This window comes from Mus caroli, unplaced genomic scaffold, assembly GCF_978045245.1.
Source record: "Mus caroli unplaced genomic scaffold, Mus_caroli_1 scaffold_3, whole genome shotgun sequence".
Lineage (NCBI taxonomy): Eukaryota > Metazoa > Chordata > Mammalia > Rodentia > Muridae > Mus > Mus caroli.
Window position 1 is genome coordinate 132,245,230 of NW_028227258.1, and position 25,281 is coordinate 132,270,510.

General features: G+C 40.0%; 1 protein-coding gene across 9 annotated transcripts in view; it reads left to right on the forward strand.

Moving 5' to 3' along the window:
- Positions 1-25,281, forward strand: part of Mecom (MDS1 and EVI1 complex locus) — a 552,130-nt gene that overhangs the window by 499,356 nt on the left and 27,493 nt on the right. For 6 of the 9 annotated variants that reach the window (XM_085835986.1, XM_085835989.1, XM_085835984.1 and 3 more), the window contains 5 exons: positions 6,639-6,741; positions 10,428-10,644; positions 16,460-16,607; positions 18,098-18,254; positions 22,619-23,975. In XM_085835986.1, coding sequence (XP_085692112.1) covers positions 6,639-6,741; positions 10,428-10,644; positions 16,460-16,607; positions 18,098-18,254; positions 22,619-23,975 — 1,982 coding nt within the window. The remainder of the gene's footprint in view (positions 1-6,638; positions 6,742-10,427; positions 10,645-16,459; positions 16,608-18,097; positions 18,255-22,618; positions 23,976-25,281) is intronic. The other 3 variants (XM_085835985.1, XM_085835988.1, XM_085835992.1) reach the window with 2 other exon arrangements.

Below are 25,281 nucleotides of genomic sequence, written 5' to 3' on the forward strand. Positions count from 1 at the left end.
ATACATACAGAAGCCTTTCACTGGGAATCACAGACACTGTGCCTTGAAAATGGTGACCTAAAGTATTATGCCATATTAAATTGAAAGTCACCTGCTACATCATGTGTACATTTTTAATAATCAATGTTTGCATCATTTTTCATTCAGGAAGAGCTGAAAACATAGAGCACTCAGGAGATTCTAGCTCTTCCTGGTACAGAGCCAGAAAGGTGATCATCACCAGGTTTCACAAGCCACCAAGGAGAACTTGGTGGTCAAGGGCATAAGAAATGCCTCTAACTTGGAAGTACACCATCCAGAGATGATCTTTAGCTTCTTTGTAATGAGACTGTGGCACTTTTGCCAAAGCTTCAGAGAAGACTTGGAATGTTCAATTGGTGTACACATAGGATTAAAAAAAAAAGTCAATATAAGGAAAGCCCTTTCCTTACACAGGCACCTTCCTTGTGGGCCCTGGGGGGAGATCCTGAGACGTTAGTTCAGATATTGGTGCAAGGCTTCTACACTGGGTAAACAGCTCTAAAGGCACACTAAGTGGCTCTTCAGCTCTTTTCTTTTTATAGAAACTAAACCTGAAATCAATTTTGTCTTCTTTAATTCATTAAATTATATTTGGCTATTTTCTCATAGTGTTAATAATGAGTTAAGAATGTGTAGAAGAAAAAAAACTTCAATGATGTTTTCTACTGGATGTTTTTTAAAAGAGGGAAACCCCACTTTGTCTCCTGTGTGTGTGTGTGTGTGTGTGTGTGTGTGTGTGTGTGTGTGTGTGTGTGTATTAACACAATTATTTATTTTAGGCACATGGATTGACCTCAGGGCTTCATACATGCCAGGCAAGCTTGGGGATACAAGGCTACATCTATCCATTCCAATCCCCTATTTCTTGATTTTCTCTGTGGCTATAAAGATAGATGCAGAACACCTTCTGTTTGGAGAAACTAAAGGGTGTATGGCTTGGGCAAGGCTTAGCCATGATAAAGCTAACATTCTGTTGGAAGGACTTATTTCCTGGCTGCCCATGTCTGTCTTCCAAAGATGCTTCTCTGCCTCTCAGTAAAATTAGACTCAGAATATACATTGGGATCTTTTTATCCAGAGGTCAAAAGCTTGACTTCATTATAGCTTTCTTGAGTTAGGGTTTCTCACATCGCTCTAGGGGTAGATGAGGGGTCCAGGCTGTGCTTTTTGGGATGGTCAAGTGTATATACATATGATGTATGAGCCCAGGCTGTCTCTGCAGCACCAAGACTGAGAGATATGTTCCCATCAAATGTTGACTCTGTTCAGACATGGACACTGTCACTCAGACTCCCTCCCAGCCACTTCCAAACACACAAGTTCCACTTGGCTTTCCCTGCTCCTGCGTGGTCCTTTGAATGAAGCTATAGAAAAATAAAGCACTCCAGCCAAACATTAGGAGTTGGAGGAGAGAGGAATCAGCTGACAGCTTGAAAGGGGAAAAAAAAAAGTCATAGTCTGAAAAAGCTGATTTTTCATATAGATTCTGCAGGGAGTATATTTCTCTATTATTTCAATTATTAGAACTTCCTGAATAGGTTGCAGGTCACTCATAATTCACACTTCTGTCATTTTAAACATGCCAAGTGCAGAATATTATGCATAAATAAAACTTCCAGTGCTTGACCCGAGACATAAATGGAAAACCATAACAACAAGGCCTTTTTCATCTTTTAAAGAGTGAATGGTTTATTTTCTTTCTTGTTTTCTCCTGGACACTGGTTTACCTTCTAAGTCAATAGTACAAACATAGCACTTTGAGGTGACCCAAGTGTAGTAGATTATCAGCAAAGCTGTTCTGAAAGATTCTTAGATTTTCTCTTCTGCAGAATAATGAATAAGAACATACAGTTTTGCCTTGTGTAAGGACAAATGGAAATATCATTATCTTGATGGCAGATTTGGTTGGACAGAGGCCTTGACAAAACTGAATTAGTCTGAGAGCCTTCTGTGGGCTACTAACTTTTCTCAGAATGCTTTTGAGTTTCTCTACCCTCTGCAGTGTGGTCTTCCTGAGCTAAAGAAACTGAAGGAACTAAGCGTCCAATGACATGTCCTTAACGTTAATTCTCATTTTATTTTTATATAAGGTATATATATGTCATATATGTATAAAACATAATATATAATCAATTATGGCCTATATCAAGCACAATTAGAATTAATCTGGTCATTACACATTAACAATACATATGATTGTTAATAGTTTATGTAAAATTTTAAATTCATTGAAAATATGAACTTTGCTTATTAGATGCCATATGTAAAGTACACAATATGTCATAGTAAAAAAATTTTTATGTGTAATACTGAGTGACAGTTGATCTCTAGAATCTTAGAATTGGCTGACTTCTGTCCATACCACTGCTATTTTTTAAAAAATTCTTTGTTTTGTCTTGTGGACTTGCTTTTTTGCATCTAGAATTAGTTTCAGAGTTTGCTTAAAATATATTAATTATAATAACTATATCTATAGTAAGTGATGCCCATTTACAAGTATATTTATGCTTAAGCAATAAATGAAGGAGAACAATGTTGACTATTTTTCATCTTGTTTTTCAATTATGTAAACAATTAAGGATTCTTTATGAAGAGTCATCAATTTTGCTAGTGAGAGGAAGTACAATGAGAGTTGGTGATAAAAGACGATGGCAAGGCCAGTTAGTAAAACAACCGCTATAGATACTTAGTTTTTTAAGTTGAAGAATTCAGAAGTCCAAGGATATCAGTCATGCTTTTTGGGAAAAAAAACCAGTCTATCCATATGCTAGAAAAATTAAAATTTTATGTTATGAAAAAGTTTAACTGTATGGAAAACTCAGTCATGTTCTTAATATCTGTTTCTGAATTTTAGTATCATATATCAAATTTAGATTTCTAGAAGAGATTAATGAGTTTGAGATATGTAATAACTCGATTGAGTTTGAGATATTCAATAACACGATTATTATATTAGAATTTCCATGTTCCTGTCTCCCATAGTGCAAGAACCATTCTTCTGCCTTTCCACTATGTGCTGGGATTACCTTTCATTCTAGCAGAGTCTTTATGAGTGAGAGAGAGAGAGAGAGAGAGAGAGAGAGAGAGAGAGAAAGAAAGAAAGAAAGAAACAACTTTTGTATTGGTTGAAACTTCTTTCTGAATACTTAAGATTTCTGTACTTGTATTGAATTCATCACAAACCCTAGGACATTTTCATTTTGGATCCAGTTAAGTTTTTCCACACAGCTACAATGGGGAAGGAGAACTGTTAACTCTTTTATGGAATTTAGCAGACAAATCAACTCCCATTTTTTTTCCACAGCACAAACCCCAGAAAAGTAGTGTATTTTCTTCTGCTGCATAACTCAGATGACACAGGGTTTACAGGCTTGCAGTACAGCCAAGTCTCTGGGGATGCCCTGGTCTTAAAGGCGGGCTGTCTATAAGCATCCACATCGGTACGCGTCTGCACACACCACTCCTGACGCTGTCAGATTCTTATTTACCACAAGATGTTTTTTATAACTCGAAAGGAGAGACATAGCATTTCCTGAGAATAGAGACACAGTATTTCCTGAAGGAGGAGGTTCATTCAGGGTTGTCTCCCATCGTTTTCCCATGTAATTCAGTTTGAGGGGGAAAAAAAAAAAAGAAAAGTCATTTTGTTTTGTATTATAGGACTTCTCTCACATGTCAAAAGCTTGATAGTATATTTCTATTGTCGTAGGCATATCTGGGCTCAAATATTTGAATTATACTTAGTGCCATTCTAATTAGAAAAGTCCATGGAGTTTGAATGTGGGTTTCCTAAGATCCCAGGGAATGGCAGACAGCAAGGACCACAGGGGCAGAAACACCTTGAGTGGAAGACTGGACCCTCGAGGGTGTGGAGGGTGCGACTTCGAGGCACATTCTTATTGCTGCATGGGGAAGCATGCCCAGAATTTGCCCTCGTTATGACTGGCGCTTGCCAGTTCTTTTCAAACCCCAGTTTCATGAGCACCATAAAAATTCAGTTAAAATAGAAAAGAACACCCTGAAGTTAAATCCACTCTGCTTTGCCGTGCCTTTCATGGCCTGGAATGTCACCTTTTACCTCCAGTAAATAAAGCCAACGTCAACACTCTTCCCTGTCTTTTATATTTTATGCACTCAATATTCTTCACGTGACAATCTGGACACTTAAAGGGTAATTACAGGAGTGATCTATGTCCCGGCAACGAGAATTGTCTTCATAATATATAGTTGCAGTGTATCTATCATTTTCTTTTGTTCCTTGGACTGCTCACATTGGATTGAGTACATCTAAAATGGAATTAAAAGAGACATGATTAATAGAGGACTGGAAAGAAATCATGATATCATAATACTTTCTTAAAGTGGCCTGACATGTGTGTCTGGGAAGCGTTCCTCAGCCAATACAATCCTTCTCTTTGACCGCCTTGCTGTGCTTTGTCGTTTTAACCTCACTGTTTCTGAGAAGCGACTGAAAAGTCCGAATGTGTCACGATTCAAATGTTAGCATGCTGTTGAAAAGGAAACTAATAAGTTAAACGTGCAAGAGATGCCAGGACAGAGGTGATTCAAACTGTTGAGAGAAGCCATTGTTTTCTAAGGGGAAATGGACTCAAGAAGGAAGCAGGGTACTTACCCATGTTTAACTCAAAGGTGTAAGGAGGAAGGCACACGGGCACAGTGATATTATCTTCATCTGTTAACTTCATGAGCAGGGCTCTCCTCTGCCTGTGAGGCCCTGGAGAGTGATGGGTAGGCTCTGGGTACAAGGTGACCATGTTCTACTTTGCTTTTCCTTTTAAAATAGAAACTTCAGTAGAAGAATCCTGTTCTATGATAGTCTAGATTTCACTTTTAGACAAATAAAAGAATCTCAGGTTATATTACAGCAGTGTTCAGTACTCTTTTCTGATGGCCAATATAGAGGAAGTTAAGTTAGCTTAACTACTAATGAATAAAGAAAGCTTCATTTTGACAAGGAAGAGACTAAGCAGAAAATGTTATTCATTGGTTATACCTAAATTTCACATAATTCTGTGCTCTGGTCTTTTTATAGAAACACACACACCACCACCACCACCACCACCACCACCACCACCACCACCACCACCACCACCAACTGGAGTTTAGAGCCACCTACTGGAATAAAGAGGCACATACTTCTCTGTAAGCCCTCTAGCATTTCAAAGGATAAACAAATAGTTAAATATAAAAATAGAGGAATATTTCCATTTATCTTATAAGCCAGTTTACACAGATTTCCTCAGTTTGAAACAACCAGACAGTCCTGGTTACAGCACAGAGCCAGTCCAAGGCTGGTCTCAAATGAACAAACATTATCTTCAGGTTATTCTTCCAATTTCTTGGTTGCATTTGTCTTCCCTATTGTTTTATTTTTTTTTCCTCCTACATTTGTCCTGGTGTTCAGAATAATAGGAATGGGGTGCAGTCTTGTTTATTTAAGGATTAGCTAGTAAAATATTGGTGTGTGGTAACAGGAAAATAGAATACAGGTTACCATGAGCAAGATGAACGTGTGAGAAAAGACATAGGGCCGATGCACACTGATGGTTCACAGGGCTAAAAGTTTTAGTGTTTATGAGGTGCAGTATAACTTCTCTTTTATCCCCCCTCAACCTCCACTTGATTATAGAGTTGTTATTTAATAAATAACCTCAGGATAAGACAAATGATTGATAGCATTCTAGTGGTAAAATAAATATACATCTTGAAGATGTCTGTGCTTAAATGTGTCGTTTATCCGTGATAAAAGTCTGGTTCCTAAACACACAGGAGGTAATGGCTTCTCTGTCACTGAGCTCTTAGGAAAGGTAGGTAGTAGATCTTGGACATTTCAGATTATGATTCTTCACACAGCTTCCCCAACCCACTAGTAGCAGATTTATTAAGTCTTTCCTGTCTGTCTTTACTTATCGAGAAAGCCAGGGCAAAAGAACCCAAGTCAGCAGCCAGATCACAGAGTGAACAGGAGGCACAGTGCTTGCATGTGGGAGCTGCAATTGGGAGCTGGGGCACAAGGTCAGGGATTAGGTAGGGGATCACCTTTTGCATTGGTGGAAGCAGAGAGTGGTGCTTGGAAACAAAATGATTCTTTTCTTCAGAGACCATAGCTGTTGAGTTTGCTATGATCCATCAGCCATTCCCTTTGGAGTCTATTGTAGAGAAAGGATCCTTTGCTAAGTAGGGGCCCCTGAGGGTTAGCTAGGGAGCTGCTGGACAGGACAGCCAGGAGTGCTAAGCTTTACAAAGGTGTGGCTTGCTAGGTGCTTTGAGGAATTCAAGGATGGAAAAATTCATTTCTAAACATATGTAGATTATAGGTAACACAGCAAACTCACATTATGAAATTTTGTTTGTATACTAGCTAGGATTTGGAAATGTCTTGTAAACTCCTTGAGAGATTTTTTTTCCAACAAGGAGATTATTTTCTTCTCTTAGTTAATAAAACAGAAATTACCATTTCCTTTGATAAAAATAAAAATAAAGGGGAATATGTTTATGAAAATAGGAGAAAATCTAAAGCTGCCCTGGTGCATCCTGCCTTTTGTTAACGTTTGCTCATGTCTGTCTTTCCTGCCACCTGTGCCTGCTCTTTGAAGATATTCTACCGCGTAGTCGCAGACATTGCGCCTGGGGAAGAGCTCTTGCTGTTCATGAAGAGTGAAGAGGACCCGCACGAACCCATGGCGCCTGACATCCACGGTGAGTGCTGAGTGCCAGGCGCAGTGGCTTCAAGAGCAGCATGTCAAAGAGGGTCCTTCGCACCTGTGGTTTCTTCATTTACTTCCTTGGCTGCACAGTGCCGTTTTGGCAGACATGTTTATCTCAGAATGGGTATTTTCTGGAGTTGACATGTGGCTACATTGATGGAGAAAGCAGTTAGCTGAGGGTCTAAGCTGAAGTATACATAATAAAAAACCTGAAAGCTTGATCAAATGCATCACTTTAAGTTTGGTTACAATTTCCTCTGTAAGAATCCTTCCACTCTTTCTAAAGAGTTTGTTGTTTAGTGCGTGAGTGTTCTGGCTGAATGGTTGTATGCGCACAATGTACACGCAGTGCCTACAGAAGCCAGAAGGGGGCGTCAGATCCCATTAGCTTGAGTGATACACGATTTTGAACCACCATGTGGGTGCTAGAAATTGAGCCTAGGTCCTCTGCAAGAGCATCAGGTGCTTTTAACCACCGACCATCTTTCCAACCTTCTCTTTTCACTTCTTGAGAGTCACCGTAAGTAGCCAGGCTTGGATCTTTCTTCAAATACCAACTGTCTCTCCCATGTATATTTCTATTACTGGGAAAGTGTCTCTGTGAGAGCAAAATCTTAATTGCTTGTGTGTCATTGAGGTGAGTTGTTTTCTTTTCCTTCCAATTCCTGTCTCCTAATATAATGTGATTTGGTTCAACACTGTATGTTGAGCCAAAAATACTTGAGTTAGAGGCCAGTCTCTAGGGAGACCTTTAGCTTTCAAACCTAGTTATTTTAACTCAAGCGGCATCCCCTGTAGTTGGGCTCCATTTTGTTTGTAAAGTATTATGGTGATTTGGGAATGTCTTTGGGGCATGCATTTCCCTTTTGGAATTCTGACATTGAAATTGCTTTTAGAAATCTAGACTTCCTGGTCAACCTGGTAGAGTTTGAGCCTGAATGGGGAGTCTGACCTTTTTAGACAGTACAGCATGCTTAATGCTATGGGCTCCTCTGGTGTCCCATGTCATTTGTACATGGTCATTGAGTTCTAGGTGTTTCAGGTCCAAATAGAAGTGCTCATTCCATTCTTAAGTGTTTTAAGATACTCATTAAAGCATAAAGTATTCTTGGGGCTAGAGAGATAGCTTACCTTGTAAGTTTGTAGGCCTGAGTTTGATCTCCAGAACCCATCTAACAAAATCCAAGAGTGGTAGCAGGCAGTCTCAGTGCTTATGAGGTGGACACATGTGTGGCTTTGGGACATTGACTGGCTTGCCTAGCTAACCTAATGAGTTCCAGGGCAGGCACACACACACACACACACACACACACACACACACACACACACACAGAGGCACACCCACTCACACCCACACATATCCTTGAACCATTGGCTGTATGTTGTTTCAATGTATCAGGCTGTTCTGAAACATATAACCAAATACTGAATGTTTAAGTGGTTACTTGGAGTTTTTACTTCTAGACAAAATAAATTTAAAGCATATGCATTCTTTATGCAGGATATGATGCATTTTGCATATATTATCCTATTTAACCTTTTACATGCAGATTAAAATTTCTGAGTGAGGAATTTAACCGATGGAGAAACTGAGGCTAAGGCAATGTAGGTTTATCTAGGAAGACCACATGTCTAGCATGTAGAGTTGGCCTCCAGGGTCCTTGCTGTCTAATATTGGGCTTTTTCTATGCATTTTAAAGCCTGGAAGTTTTGTTTCTTTATGGGCTCCTGATTGAGATTGGAAGCCAAGATCTTGAGTGTATAAGACAGCGTTATAAACTGTAGGAAAAAGTTTCTTTGGTTGCTCCTGTTGAGATTTCTGTCTCTAAGGCAGAGGAGATTGACTGTAGAGTGCACGCACCCTTGTGACTGTGCATCCAATCAGATGATGCTACCTGAGCCCTTTGCCATTGTACCCTTGTACCCTTGTTAATGGTGTCATTTAAGCTAAGTCCATGTCACAGTGGATTATGGTAGTAGGCTCTTGGTAGTTTTCCTGTTAGATCTGCCCCACTGTAGATGGGTGAATTCTTCTACAAAGCAAACCTGAACATATCCCTGCTCCCAACTTCCAGTGATGTTCTGTTCCTTTCTTAACATGACCATCCATGTCCTTCTGTCCCTTCACTTCCTTCCTTCCTTCCATGTGCCTTAAATCCCTGGCATACTTGGGTACAGGTTTACCCCTCTGTGAGTCACATGTGTGAGTCCCTCTATCCATCCCACCTGGCTGAGTGTTACCCATGAAAGCCCTTTGTGAGTCAGTTTCTCCAGCTTAGCTGAGTTATGCAGTTCCCCATTGCTCCCGTGTGTTCATTTGTCTTGGCATTGCAGCTATACATGTCCCTCTGAGTTCCTGCACACGCATTCTCTAGCAAAGCTTATGGCAACTCAGTAGGTAATTACAATGTTTTCCCCCAAACACTTAGTCAATTAATAACTGAAGAATAACGTCTTCCTTGGTTATGGGTCTACAAAACAGTTTGTGTGTCATGGTGTTACTATGGGTGTTTTTAGGCATCACGAGGTATACACAATACCTCTTGGGTCATACCTGTGGACTTTTGTGTGGGCTCTCAGCCATTGAGTAGAGAGAGTAGGAACAGTGCTCTTTCTAACCAACTTCATTAAGCTCATTGTATTTTCAACTATTACCGCCTATGTACTCTACTGATTTAAAGTATAAATTCATGTTTGCTATCTAACAAAGCTATGCCAATTATCGCTGGCCCCTGAGAAATATAAATTAGCCTCAAAGAGTTCTGGAAACACCTTGTGCTCCACTCCAGGTAATTGATGGTTTACTAACAATGATGGGCATAATTGTACCTCAGACAGGGCCTCTGTGTCCATGCCTTTGGCTTAGGGAAAAGAAGTGAGTTTGGGTTCTGACCCACCCACGTCTCTTTTGGGTCCATAACTGATTACTTAGTTGCTCTAAGCTTTAGTACTGTCATCTGAAAAAGTGGGTGAAAATCAGGCCTATATATTCTTATACTTAGCTGTTAAGGAATATGAATAACTCCTGGATTGGCTTGAAACTTGAGATTATGATCAGTAAAAGGTAATTACTGCTTCCATTATCCCTGGAACCTACAAAGATCCAGGTGTTAAGTTTTACTTGAAGGGAGGATTACATGGTAGCCTCTGTAGGTGCATTATTCTCCCAGACATCTTATGGGCTCCTTTGCATTCCTTATTTTTACTTTCCTCGTTAACTTGGAGAAATGCTGGTCAAAGCTTTCAGGGTTGGGAGATGGCTCAGTGGGTAAAGTGTTTGCTGTCCAAGCCTGAGGACGTGAGTCTGAATCCTCAGCATCCATGTAAAAGCAAGCATGGCTGTGCACAGCAGTAACCCCATTGAAAGGAGGGACAGAGGCAGGGATGTTCCCAGGGTATCGAAATGGTGAGTCTAGGTTCAGTGAGAGGCTCTGTTTTAGAAAAAATACAGTGAGGAGTAGAGTAAGACACACTATAGCAACCTCTATGTGTGCACACATGTATGGGTGGGTCCACTGTCATACAGTCTCTGTCTCTGTCTCTGTCTCTGTCTCTGTCTCTGTCTCTCTCTCTCTCAGCAAACTATGGGTTGTGTTTTGTGTAACTCCATAAGGTTATGGTGAGGAGGAGTTTTTGATCTCACCTTGCTAGCTAAAGATCCTTGCACTGTCTCTACAGAAGAACGGCAGCACCGCTGTGAGGACTGTGACCAGCTCTTTGAATCCAAGGCAGAGCTAGCTGATCACCAGAAGTTCCCATGCAGCACGCCTCACTCGGCCTTCTCCATGGTGGAGGAGGACTTGCAACAAAACCTGGAGAGTGAGAGCGATCTCCGAGAGATCCATGGCAACCAGGACTGTAAGGAATGTGACCGAGTTTTCCCCGATCTGCAAAGGTTAGAGAAGACATGGTGAATGTGGGTGTGTGCTCTGCAGCAAAGTGTTATGCTGGAGTTTGACAAGTTTGCTCGGGGGAAGACTAGAGCTTCAAAATAACTGGCCAGATGTGCTGGTGGCATGCTTGGGAATCATTGCTTCCTTAAAAAGCCTTGTCCTTAAGATACTTACAGTGAACCTGGATCATTTTTGTCAATCAGAAAATATTCCATCCCTTCCCTTTCCTTCCCTTCCCTCCCCATCCCTTCTCTTTCTTCATCTTTCTTTTCCTCCCCTTCTCTCCCCACTCCCCCTTTCCCTTCCCCTTCTCATTTTCCTCCTAAACCTAGGGATCAAACCTAGGGAGCCTTGACTGTATAAGACATCAATATGTTATTGTGCTATATTGCTAGTCTATAGATACTATGATTTAAGCAGGGTTATAGTGAACTCAAGTCTTAACTTTACAGGGAATTATGACTTTGAGGAAAAAAAACAGAATCAGAAGAAAAAAAATGTCAAGAAAAAAATGTAGTGATATGTCAAGACTAGTAAGGCTACTTCTACTTCACATAAATAGTAAGGTGACCTCTACCTCATTTAAATAGCAAGGCTACCTCAATGTCATTTAAATAGTAAAGCTACTTCTATCTCATTTAAAGGGCTAAAATTCTAGATCTCAGGCTCACTTTCAGAGATAACTTTTGACAGATCCATATAGGTCACAGATTTAATTCAAATCATCCATCAAATTGCATATCCACAAAAGAACCAGACTATGTTCATGTTCCCAGTGTAGCATTTTCTAAAGGGAAGAACAGCACTGTAGGGATCTAAAGGAAGCAATGCTTTAATATTTAAGAAGATGAAAATCAGATCTCAGCAGTGTATTTGCTTTGCATAGCCTTTTGAATTTAGTTCCTGAATGTTCTTTATTTGACTGAAGGAAACTCTAGCACTAGAGCCTCCCCTTTGTAAACTATGTTGATAATTATGCTACAAAGTGCAACTTTATGTTCAGAGATGTCAATAGGTTTTCTTTTTGTTTATTTCTACCGAATGCCTTTCATTTTTGGTTTGCAAAAGGGTTTTAATAACTGTGTTCATTACTTTTTTTAAAATATGGAAATGATCTTTGGAGGACATAATTAGGCTTTTCAAGTGAAGCCATTGCATTGTGTTTCTATGGGGATGCTGGTGTGTCAAATGGCCTTGTTCTAGAAACAGCCCCCACTGCACCTCATCCTTTCCTTCCTTCTTTCCTTCCTTCCTTCCTTCCTGGATACTTTTCCTCTTTTCCTTTACTTCCTCTTACTGCCCTGACTTCTTTTTCTTCTCCTGGATCATGCAAATGTCACTGAGTTGAAGGCAAGGATGACTAAGAAACATTGAAGTGTAACCACTTCCTCATCAAGGCTGAGTCAGATGACGCATCTCTAGCTTTGAAAATTCAGGCCCAAGCTTGTTAGTTACCAATGAAACAGGAAAATGGGAAATAAGAGGGTTTCCCTAATACCCTTTACACTCACCTCTATAGATGTAAATCTACAAAGAGTATAATTCAATAAATTCCCTATATATGTCTAGTAAAATGTAAATTTATAGTGAAAATTATATAATGTCTTTTAAATGTAAACATGCCCCTATATTATAAAAAATAAAATGAAACCAGAAAATGCCAGTAGATACAAATCCACAGAAAGAAATGCTATCTCTAGTGCCAGAAATAAATTATTTCACTTTGATTTTTTTTACAAGAACAATGGATTATATTACTGTATACAAAATACTAGATTCTCACTTCCTTTGGGAAGTGGATAGCAACCATTCCTAGGAAGAGCCTTCTGGATCTATTCAACCACTGGCAAAAGCCCCAGGAAGCTCCACTTCATGATGAAGGCAATTGTCAGTTAATCATTGGGTGGACCCAGTACAGAATCCTCAAACTTAACATCTGGAAGCTCAACCAGACAAGTAGAGCATACCATCAAGCAGTTAGGTACCGCTCTCCAAGTGTGGAAGGCGGTCATGCATCCTATAGTATAGTCTTAACCCAAATTCACATTTTTGGGTATTTCCTTCTTCATTGAATGCTGCCATTGTTGCTGATATTGTCATGAGAAGACAGTTCCATCTTCAATGTGATACAATCTTCTTTCTGCATCCCCCACCTAAAATCTCTGAATTTCCTTTATGGGATTTATTTGTATGTGTGTGTGTGTGTGTGTCTACTTGCAGGAGTTGATTGGTTCTCTCCTTCAATTATGTAGAATGTAATTTAGTATCCTTGGCCCCTCTACCCACTGATCCATCTTTTTGTTCTTAAGAGTTTTTAAGCTAATGCCGAGGTGGGGGCTGCTGACCAAAGCTCCATGAACTCTTAGGTTATATGAAAAGGAGTGAAGACTGAAGACTGGCTAGTGTGCTTCTGTGTCTATGGAAGCAATAGAATTGCGTTTTTGAGAGCTTGTTTTTCTTCCCCACTTTATGTGTGAGCCTGAAGGCTATGAGTGTGTGTGTGTGTGTGTGTGTGTATGTGTGTGTGTGCACATGTTCACATTTATGCATTGCTATGTGTATACATACAGGCGTATGAATGAGGAGGACAGAAGACAGCCTTGACTATCATTCCTTGGAGGCTGTGCACCTATATTTTTCCTTTTTATTCTGAGACAGGGTTTCTCTTTGGCCTGAAGCTTACCAAGTAGGCTACATTGGCTGGGGCCACTGAGCCCACCCAGTGATCTTCTTGTCCTTACCTTCTTTTCTTGAATTACAAGTCTGTGCCACCATGTCAATCTTTTTTACATAGGAGCTAGAAACTGAACTTTGCTCTTCATGTTTTCACTTTACCAACGGAGTTATCTACATGATCCACCCCTACCCATGTTGTTTTGCTGGTTTGCTTTGTTGTTCTTGGCTTTTTGTTTTGTTTGTTTTGTTTGACAATGATGCAGTGATAACACCATGGAATAATATAAACCTTATACTGCACACAAAAAACTAAGAAGGGAATATTCCCTTGCTTTGTCTTCCCTTACTGAGAGCTACATGCTCACAACATGCGCTTGGAACTAGAGCACATCCTTGTAGTTGGAGAGAGAATAAGACCCAGAGCACATGGCAGCCTTCTGCCACTGGGATGCAGGGATCAGGGTTTCACATGCACGTACTAGGATACCTGTTCCCTCCTTGGCTGCTAACAATAATAAAATCTCAGTCACTGTAGAGGCTTCCAAGGATGTTCCTGATACAGCTCATGCTCGCTGCAGCTACTGATATCTCTCCCAGCTCATTCACTAGCATTTCAACTTCTTTAACCAACAGAGAGTTACATGTTTAGATAAAGATAAGGTCTGTCTTTTAATGCCACAATCCCATTCTGCTCTAGTACTGTGTGTTGAAGAAGGTAGCAGCATTTGTGGACAAACAGTGGCACTGGCATCTGGATTGACTCATGAGCCCCCCACCCCCCCAAAAAAAATTCAGATGGCAATATGGATGGGAAGGAGATAATGGAGAAAAATAAGTATGGGAAAGGCATTTTTAATTTATCACAATAGGAGATCAATGCTTTGCTCACTTACCAATTCCATCCACACTGCTAAAGAATGAATATTTCAGGCTGGTCTTCACTGATATTCAAATATCAATCTCACAGAAAAAGGAGACAGCATCAAACACTCACACTTGGCAGTTTTAATAGTGTTTAATTGTAGAATGCTTCAAATAGGCACAAATCAGAGAGAAAGGTGAATTTACAAACACCCCTGTGCTTCAGCATCTTCAGTTACCACAGGAGGCCAGTTCTATTTTGGAGTATTTGAAACAAGGCCTGGACATTATTTCATGGGACTTTTGTTTGTTTGCTTGTTTTGTAATTTCTGCCGGATAAGTCTAGATATGGCTTTAGAAAGTAAAGTCTTTTAATGTGTTGGTTCGATAGAGCCCTTTAAAAAACAAGACTGGAGTTAACAGGTCAGAGTTTAAATGCTAATAGTTAGGGCTTTTAGGACTGTTATATATAGAAGGTCCATGTATGTCAATTGATTGTCAGAATTATGTCTACTTTAATCTAGTGAGCATTCCTCTTGTCAAACCCTTCCACTCTGGCTATCTAGCTCTCCAGCTGTTGGTCTCAGTGCGTTTCTTCCCTGTCAAATTCTGTTGTTTATATGTCCTTGGTAGTGCCTAACACCTTTCTTCTTTCCTTCTTTTATCCATAAAGGTATTATTATTTCTTAAGACTTAATTGGGTTTTAGATGGTTTAACAAAATGGATATTATCACTTATTTATATCAGGAAGTATGCAGTAGATCACCCAAATTCCGTGCACATGAAGAATTCTGGTTTCATCATCCTTTCATCATTTATTATAAGGATTAACTGATTTTATCTAGAAAAACTATTCCTTATTGTCTATTTTGTCTCCCTAAAATAGAATTTACATCACAGGCAAAACATGACATGTTTGTGCATTTCCCCTTACAGTCCGGTTCTGCAGTAAACATCCTATAAGAGTGACCGGCAAGGCTCTGTTTGTGCATTTTTTAAATACTCTTTTTTGTTAAAGAATATTGTCACTGTTACTGGTGCTTAATATGGGCTACCTTTGGATAATGAGCATCTTTAAAATTGGCATCCTAATTTCTTTTGAGGTCATCTGCCCCTTTTTTTGCTCTCTACAATAACAAAATGTTCAGAACGTAGCCTGTGTGCTTTATCAGATTGGAAATGGGCAAAGGCTCTCAGGGGCTTTGGCTACAGTAGGTGAGTGCAGTATACCAGTGTGCCAAGGACAATGTGGTCAATGAACAAAAAAGCCTCAGGTAGCTTTCAACTGCAGCAGTAGCACATTGTCTATATTTTCTTTCCATTGTATCAGTGCAGATTCATGTACAAATGTAGAAAAACAAGAAAGAAAAAAAACATACAACCCAGAACTTTCTAAACTTTAAAACATAGATAAACTATCTTATGAGGACCCTATAATCATGTTTTTCTCCCATTACAAGTCCTAATGCTATATTGATTTAAATTATGTATGTTATTCTTTGTAATTCATGAGTTATCTATCATCTATTTATTATCTATCTACTGATATATCTATCATATCTATCTATTCTATGTGTATCTGTCTATCTGTCTATCATCTATCTATTTATGTATGTATGTATATATGTATGTATCATCTGCTTATGTATGTATGTAAATGTATGTATGTATGTAAGTATGTATCTATCTACTTATCTTCCTTTTTGTTATCATTGCAGTCACCATCATCATTGTCATTGTCATCACCTGTGATTTGTACACATGTATCCCCATGTATCTATCCACACATCGTACCCCTTATCAGGGCCATAATATGAAGTTACTTTCAGTTCTCTTTCCTCTATGATTAAAATACAAATATTTCTGTATCTAGAGGTTACATATATTAGAGAGAATGTCTACCTTATGTTCTTAAGCATTTTATTAATATGATTAATATTTGAATGAAGTAAATAGTAATCAGTGTTGATAATTAAGATCATAGCACAAATCTTAATAGACAGATAACTCTCTCTCATAGTTCCAAATTATCAAATAACCCTTGATAGCTGTGTCAGATTTATTCCAAGCAGGGCTATATCTCTGTAATGGTAGGGCACAGTCTAGGAGAGACAACATGTACTTTTATCTATCTAAGACCATTTCTTCTCTTTCTCCCACTTCTGATTCTTTCTCTCTCAACTCTTTCCTTGCCAGTTGGATTAGTAATTAAGTGGAATTCTGTTTGTGGCCGTATTCCATGTCACCCTGTCTTATTAAATCAACTGTTCTCTTGACAGCTTGGAGAAGCACATGCTGTCACATACTGAGGAGAGGGAATACAAGTGTGATCAGTGTCCCAAGGCATTTAACTGGAAGTCCAATTTAATTCGCCACCAGATGTCACATGACAGTGGAAAGCACTATGAGTGTGAAAACTGTGCCAAGGTACAGTGAATTTGTAGGCTACTCACCTCTCTCTATCCTCTCTCTTAATCCTTCACTTGCTCCACAAGCCTTGAAAGAGGGAACCATAAATACACTCAGATAAGTAGGCTGAATGTCACATGCTAGAAGGCATTAGCACAGGGTATAGAAACACTTAGTGAATATTCTTTTATTTCTGGAAGAGAGGAAGTGAGGCTTAATGGTAAGTTACAGAGCTAGGTGTCAGACATCCTTGGTAAAATCCCAGGGCCGCTACTGACTTACAAGTGCGGACTTGTTTTATAGCCTTGTGGGGAATGAAAATTGTATCCAACATGTACTACTTATTTCTTTTAATAGCAATTTGTGAGGAAAATCACATAAAGCTTCTGAAGGCTTATTCATGAAGAATGGGAGACTCCAACTTTTTAACCGAATCCTTCTTGTAAATCATAGCTTGGTACACACTGAACAGCACAGGGCATCTCTGTCTTAGTAGCCAGTTCTGTACAACACTCAGATGAAATAACAGCTTTGGGCTACAGAGTGGGCTACAACAACGGTCGTTCACAACTTGCATGGTTTTGTTTTGTTTTTTCTTTTCTTTTTTTTCCTCCCTCCCTCCCTCCCTCCCTCCCTCCCTCCCTCCCTCCCTCCCTCCCTTCCTTCCTTCCTTCCTTCCTTCCTTCCTTCCTTCCTTCCTTCCTTCTTCCCTCCTATTCTCCCTCCCCTCCCCTTCTCTCTCTTTCTTCCTCTCTCCCTCCCTCCTTTTCTCCCTCTTTCTTTCTTTCTTTCTTTCTTTCTTTCTTTCTTTCTTTCTTTCTTTCTTTCTTTCTTTCTTTCTTTCTTTCTTTCTTTCTTTCTTTCCTCCTTTCCTTCTTTCTTCTTCTTTTTCCACAGTGAACACAGAGAAGTCAGGGAATGGTTTTCTTCTATTTCCACAGTTTTTCTCATGGCCGTGGGAACTGGGACACTTGATCCTGCCTTCAAGGATATTTTATTCCTGGATACACTACTGGGTCTCTCATATTTTTATTTACTGAAACATTCAAAGGAAAACTCTAGGTTGCTAGAGACACACAGAAGAAACAATGTGTTTGACTTTAACCTCTGGGGGAAATTATTTAAATTGATTTGGGGTGCTTTCATCAAAATCTTCCAAATCCTGGGTGTAATGTGTCTTTACTTTAAAGGGTACTTTTAATGAAAGCTAGGACTGAACTTAGTCTTTGGCCGTAGTTTCTACAAAGGCCTTCACTATGGCCCGATAGCGCCATTCATTGTGTAGTTTGATAATGGACACTAATGGATACCCTGATGAATGCAGAAAAGTGAATCATTTCTGGTTTCTCCCTTCAAGGGGTTTCTTGCACTTTGGAAATACAGCTTTCATATTGTCCTTGATAAAAACTACAAAAAAGCAAGACAAGGAAAATTCCTCTTTGTGCAGTCACTGGTCTTTCTTATATCTATAAGTGAAGTTTCTGGATTAATCAGTACTCATTTCCTAGCAGGTTTTCACGGACCCTAGCAACCTTCAGCGACACATTCGATCTCAGCATGTCGGTGCCCGGGCTCATGCTTGCCCTGAGTGTGGTAAAACATTTGCCACTTCGTCAGGCCTCAAACAGCACAAGCACATCCACAGCAGTGTGAAGCCCTTTATCTGTAAGTCTTTAAATACCCCAGCCTTCTTTCTGCATCCATCTCTCCTTTAACCCCTCCACCACCACCCCCCCCACACACACACAATCGCGTGGCCACACATGGCCTTTGTGGGTTGGAGAAGTTGCCTTCTTAGCTTTGTTATGGTCCAAAATAGAAGGGCTATTTTATGTTATAAGAAAAATATTTTATAAGCTTATCATTTTGTCTATAATCCTTGGGGTGTTTTCTTTTAGGTGAAATCAGTATCAGGTAAAGAATAGAGTTGTTAAATAAAGAAAGAAAAGTCCTCCTAGGTTGTAGGATTTAATCAAGACAACCAGATTTTCCTCTCACTGTAAATGTTCATAGCTTTGTAAAACAGCCAATTACTGATATCACTAAGCAAGATGATCGCTAGGAACTGGAAAGCCCTGCCTGGCAAGAAGGGTTTATGTTGCTGTGTGTGGATTAGAGTGTATGTGTGTGGGGGGTAAGATGTTCTTTCCTCCTTTGCTGTCTGCTGTTTACATTGCAGATCTCTAGTCTGGGCCACTTGAAAAAGCAAAGTATTTTCCCTTTGATGTGGGACAGGCTCCCTCTCCCATCCACTGCACTCAAGCAGAGTTACAAGCTTCATGCTTTCAGGGGACACCCCCTTTGCCCACCTACTCGGCACACTGTTGGACCCAGCACTTTAATAACACTTTAGTAACTCTTCAAGGCAAGGAGAACTCAACTCATGGTCTTCTGTTTACCAGTGCAGGTCTGTTTCTGGGTTGTGCTGCCATAATTCAGAAGGTAAATCATTTGTTCTCACTTCATCTAGGCAACAGCTCCAGAGCCCTTTGTTCCAGAGCTATGCTGGGTGTGTAAAGACAGGGACAAAGTGAGCTATGCTACCAAAGTCTAAAGTGATTTTGGATCCAGATATGGATGGGATTGTTTGACTCGTTACAGGCACCTGGCAGCACCTCTGAGTTTCTGCTTTGGGAACTCCATGAAAACCAGTCCCCCCCCCCTTTGGTTTGTTTGTTTATTTGGACAAACACTGATGGTTTGCAGTGAGTATCTGAGGTATTGTACTCCTACAGGACTTGTTGGCAAGCCATCTACTCCTCAGTGCCAATGTGGATCTGCCAGAGACTAACTACACCGTTCTTCACCTTGACACAGCCTTCCTTTGTGCTTCCAAGAGCCAGAAGTACTTGTCTTTCCTTCTTCAGGGTACAAGAGTCTGTTTTACTTAGATGTCTGTTCCCTGCGTGGAGTGAAGACAACCAGCAGAGAAACAAAGGGTGCCCTGATCTATCTGGGGAAACTTGGTTGAAACCATGGGAAATTAAGTATACAACAAAAATTAAAAATTTTTGTCTTAGAAAGAAAGAAAGAAAGAAAGAAAGAAAGAAAGAAAGAAAGAAAGAAAGAAGGAAAGAGGAAGGAAGGAAGAAAGAAAGAGAGGAAGGTTGGAAGAAAGTGAGCATTCATGACTTCATGACTCCAGGCCACATTTCACTGCAAGCCAGCTTGGAAGTGCTCTGGGCTTTCTATATTAGTTTATTTCAGGCTCATCAGAAATAAATGCTGGCAAGATTTATGCTTTGGTGAGAAAAGCAGACTAGATCACAAGGAACTCCGATTATTTATCTCATACTTTATCTATTGTTAAAACACGAAAGCATAGGCTCCATCGCTTAGCTCTTGCATCTGCACATTCAATACATGAAGCCTGTTAAAGGAAACAGTTCCACTTAAGTATCAGATTGTCCTTTCTTATTTGGCTTGCATCAGATATTCCCCTTGAATGCATTCTCAGCAATTATTGGTAAATTTAAATAACAGATGACTTTCTTCAAATATCAAATCTGACAGTGAACCATGGCGTAATTACAAATAATAGCCGTGCAATTTCAGAACAAAGGGGTTTATGGCTAGGAGTTGCCATGAGTCTGCAAGGGTGGAGGATCACCTATGGCTGCTATCTGTTTCTCTCCCAAAGGCCACACACCATGATTTGGCCCCACTGGTGTGTTTATGACAACTGTCTCTTATTACAGTGAGCACAGGGTCCCTAGCGCTAAGGTAATTACTCACTGCCTTTACAGCAATCTCCAGCCTTCCCAAATAGAAACCACATGCTCTAATAGACAGAAAATATTCAAAATACTTCTTAACTTGTTTACGAGGGAGATGCAATGTTAACTGCAGACTAATTCCTTGTTACTGAGAAAATTACACTGGAGTATAGACTTCAACATCAATTGAACCATTGACCCGGAGCCTGGTTATTGATGTCTTAGATCAAGCCTTCAAGGGTGGTAAACTAAGCTCTGACTAAGGAAACATCCCAGATTCAATGATTTTGAGACCAGACATAGACTCTACTTGTCCTGCAACAAAAGCCGCAGCCAGACAAGTCAAGAACATCTTCTGTTATTCCAACATACACACTGTGGATTTTCTTAGAGCCATCCTGCTACATGAACGAAGAGGCAAGAGCAACAGTTTATTTCCAAAACAGTGCAGCTCCTGCATTTACACTTGGTTGACTACCCATTAAGACATTTTCTCATAGTACGTTTAGTTTCAGAGGATAGATTCCTTTAAAAAAGAGTGTTCTTTTATAATTTCAATAATAAATGACTTGATAGTTTCTTGGAATTGCCCATAAGTGAATCAATATAATACAATCATGTGGGAAGTCTGTTACCCACCTCCATGGTGACTTTATTTAGTGTATCAAGTAATATAAATAGAACATGTATAGATAGAGCCTTTTTAAATACTGTCAGAACAGACTAAAGGATTTCCTCTGGTAGAAATCTGAAAATAAAAATCATCTCTTCTTACTAAAATCCTTGTGACAGTCCCTGAAGTGTTATTCACAAGCACACTGATGTGCAGAAGGACTGTCCAGTCTTTATCAGAAAAAAAAAAAAAAAAGCAATTGCTTAGCACTTCCTGTTTGTGGAGGGGGAAGGGGAAATTTCTGGAGAGTTTTGCTTGACTGAGTTCTATAAAAGCATCTTTGCATGAATTGTCTTAAACGTTTTCATTGTTTTGATTCAAGTTGTTGACTTGAGCATTCTGTATCTACAGTCAGTGATCACTGGAAAGTAGTAACTGTCAAATTTTATGTTTATTTCCTTGAAATAAATTGGTTTCAACAATTACCAGCAAAAGACATCATCTTTCCATATGTATAAAACACACACAGAAGCATTAAAGTGAGCTCACACATAAAGTAACTCATCTCCAGAAAAGTTTAAAAAAATGATGTTTAGCGATTTGATCTTATAATCCTGTAAGACTCAAATTGAGTAAAGTCTTGCTTGAAAGGGTGAAGGGTTACACAGTTTGGCTTTAAAATATACTTAGAAATCTTGGCACATCTTTAAGAAGGGGGTGTGCTACTTTATTGTCAAATTCTTAGTTAAAGGAGATAGCTCAGGACCACACTGGCTGCCCGATTCTCTCAGGATCAGAGCTGTCTCAGCCCTCTCCTCTGCTTCCCATACTCGGCGGACACACACTGAAGTCAAGCCCCGAGATAACTGAGGAAGATACACCAGCAAGTGAGCATGTTTCCCAAGGATGGGGGTTTCATCTGCAGGAAGGTTACCACAGCCATCGGTGTGAGAGGAAGTCAGAGGACGTGCTCATAGTTCATGGGAACCAGCAATCCAGGATGGGCCACATTCAATTTAGTTTCCTCCTCAGGCTTAAAATAGAGCCATTGTAAATTATGTCAGTCTTTCTCAAATCATGAAAATGATTGTTAAAAGGGTCTCCCAATACACAATGTGCATTGTTGTGTGGCTTTGATGTGTGAACGATGAGAGTGCATGATATAATGCTGATGAAATAGTGGGAGAACAGCTCCAGCCCTTCCCCACGGGGAGAGGGGAGAAAGGGGAAGATTGTGGATACGGGGAAGGCTGTTTACTCTGTCTCGGTGTATACAGTGCAGAATGTTTTCAATGCTCTGAAGTGTTTGTGCTAAACATATCTTTAATTTTTCAGACTCTGCTAGTGTTAGGAAGCAGGTGGGAGAAGCAATGCATTCTGGGCTGTGTCTTTTTCATAAATATTTAAACATACAAATATTATGAAAAATATTGTGCAGTGGGGGTGGGTGGGTGGGAAAGATTTACATTCTCTGTGTGAAATATTTGTGCTGCTTTGTAGACATTTGTCAGGTTGGATGCCTTGCTTTGGAATCTAGTAAAATGGCATTTTCTGTGTCCTGAGCATCCAAATCGCTGACTCCCAACTTCTATTCCTGGCTTCCTAATTGAAACTATTCTGGGTAAACCACTTGTGCTACTTGCTGAATCCAGAAGCAATTGTCATAAAGCCTGAGACTCTTTTTTGTTGTTTGCACACAGGTGAGGTCTGCCATAAATCCTATACTCAGTTTTCAAACCTTTGTCGTCATAAGCGCATGCATGCTGATTGCAGAACCCAAATCAAGTGCAAAGACTGTGGACAAATGTTCAGCACTACGTCTTCCTTAAATAAACACAGGAGGTTTTGTGAGGGCAAGAACCATTTTGCGGCAGGTGGATTTTTTGGCCAAGGCATTTCACTTCCTGGAACCCCAGCTATGGATAAAACGTCCATGGTTAATATGAGTCATGCCAACCCGGGCCTGGCTGACTATTTTGGCACCAATAGGCATCCTGCTGGTCTTACCTTTCCAACAGCTCCTGGATTTTCCTTTAGCTTTCCTGGTCTGTTTCCTTCGGGCTTATACCACAGGCCTCCTTTGATACCCGCTAGTCCTCCTGTTAAAGGATTATCAAGTACCGAACAGTCAAACAAATGTCAAAGTCCCCTCTTGACACATCCTCAGATACTGCCAGCTACACAGGATATTTTGAAGGCACTATCTAAACACCCACCTGTAGGGGACAATAAGCCAGTGGAACTGCTGCCCGAGAGGTCCTCTGAAGAGAGGCCCCTTGAGAAAATCAGTGACCAGTCAGAGAGTAGTGACCTTGATGATGTCAGTACACCAAGTGGCAGTGACCTGGAAACAACCTCGGGCTCTGATCTGGAAAGTGACCTTGAAAGTGATAAAGAGAAATGTAAAGAAAATGGTAAAATGTTCAAAGACAAAGTAAGCCCTCTGCAGAATCTGGCTTCGATAACTAATAAGAAAGAATACAACAATCATTCCGTTTTCTCAGCATCTGTAGAGGAGCAAAGTGCCGTGTCAGGAGCTGTGAATGATTCTATAAAGGCTATTGCGTCTATTGCTGAAAAATACTTTGGTTCCACAGGACTGGTGGGGCTGCAAGACAAAAAAGTTGGAGCGTTACCTTACCCTTCCATGTTTCCCCTCCCGTTTTTTCCAGCATTCTCTCAATCAATGTACCCATTTCCTGATAGAGACTTGAGGTCGTTACCTTTGAAAATGGAGCCCCAATCACCAAGTGAAGTTAAGAAACTGCAGAAGGGAAGCTCTGAGTCCCCTTTTGACCTCACCACTAAGAGAAAGGATGAGAAGCCCTTGACTTCAGGCCCCTCGAAGCCTTCAGGAACACCAGCCACAAGCCAAGACCAGCCCCTGGATCTAAGTATGGGCAGTAGGAGTAGAGCCAGTGGGACAAAGTTGACTGAGCCTCGAAAAAACCATGTATTTGGGGAAAAGAAAGGAAGCAACATGGATACTAGGCCATCTTCAGATGGCTCCTTGCAGCATGCCAGACCCACTCCCTTCTTCATGGACCCCATTTATAGGTAAGGATGATGGGAAGAGACAGCGGATGAGACAGATGTGTGAAGCGCGGGTTGTATGCTATGCCATCCCAGATCCCCTATGATCTCCCAGATCTCCACCCCCTCCTCCTTTTGATTACGAGGTTTAATCCCATGAACTCATAGTCTTAAATTTGGAAATTGACAGATTAATTTGGACTTATTTTTGGATGTCTCTGAAATTGAGGTTTTGGGATAGACCCACAGGATTTTTTTTATTTCAACAATACACTTATTTTCAAACATTGTCAGGAAGTGGAAAATATGAGAAAGTCATCTTTAAAGCAAGGCTCCTGAAGGATTAGCACTGATATGCAGGGGCATGTAAATGGGTTGCTTATTTAGAATGACACAAGACCTAGAACAGCCTGTCTTCTCTTTGCTAACCCAGTGGTATATATTGGTATGTATACTAAGTGCATTCTCTTTCTAAATAGATCTCTTAGAACCCCAAGTATGTGAAATAGTAATCACAAAATGGCTTTCTATTTAATGAGTAAGTTGCTTAAAATAAATCTATTTAATCCCATCATTACTTAGTTTCCTTTAGTATGTGTAAGCATTCTATAGGTAAATCATATATGTTTCATAGAATGTGTTTTACACAATATACTGTAACAGTTACCACAAAAAAACTATTTGGTTTTTGAATTTTAATTTTCTTTAACCATCATATTTATTATGCCTTTTACAGAGTATAGGACTTTTCAATTTACTCTGAAATTCAAATTCTGAATAGTCTCAAGACTTTGTGGAACATGTGGACTTTTTAATTGAATTTATGTAAGACAGGGTCATTTTCATAGTGTGCCTAGTGCTTCTTAATGAAGAGACTTGGCATTACTCTTTCAGTCAGTAATACTGATAAATAGCCTCTAGTTTATTCAGTGCTAGAACCGAAAGTCCCTGTCAGTGTCTTCTTCTAAAGTTTGCTAGTATACTAAATACGGTCTCCATTTCAACAAGAGAAACAGAAGAGCCCAGTACAAGAGCATGATAACATGGGCCAATCTTCACATTCCCTAGGCTGAGGCAGGAGCATCACAAGTTTGAGGCTAGCTTGAGTCTATGTAACAAGACTATATCTGGGGGAAAAGGAAGACAATCTAAAATGTCCTTGTGCTACCAGTGGTCATGTTTCAGCACTGATAGAATACCCATTGTGTCATCTTCATCACCTCTGACCTCCCTCAGCCCATGTCTGCTGACTTCAGTTTTATGGCTCCAGACCTTTCATTTTTTAAGAGGCAAAGTCTCATGAAAAACCCCAAAGCTTAGTGTTAGTGCC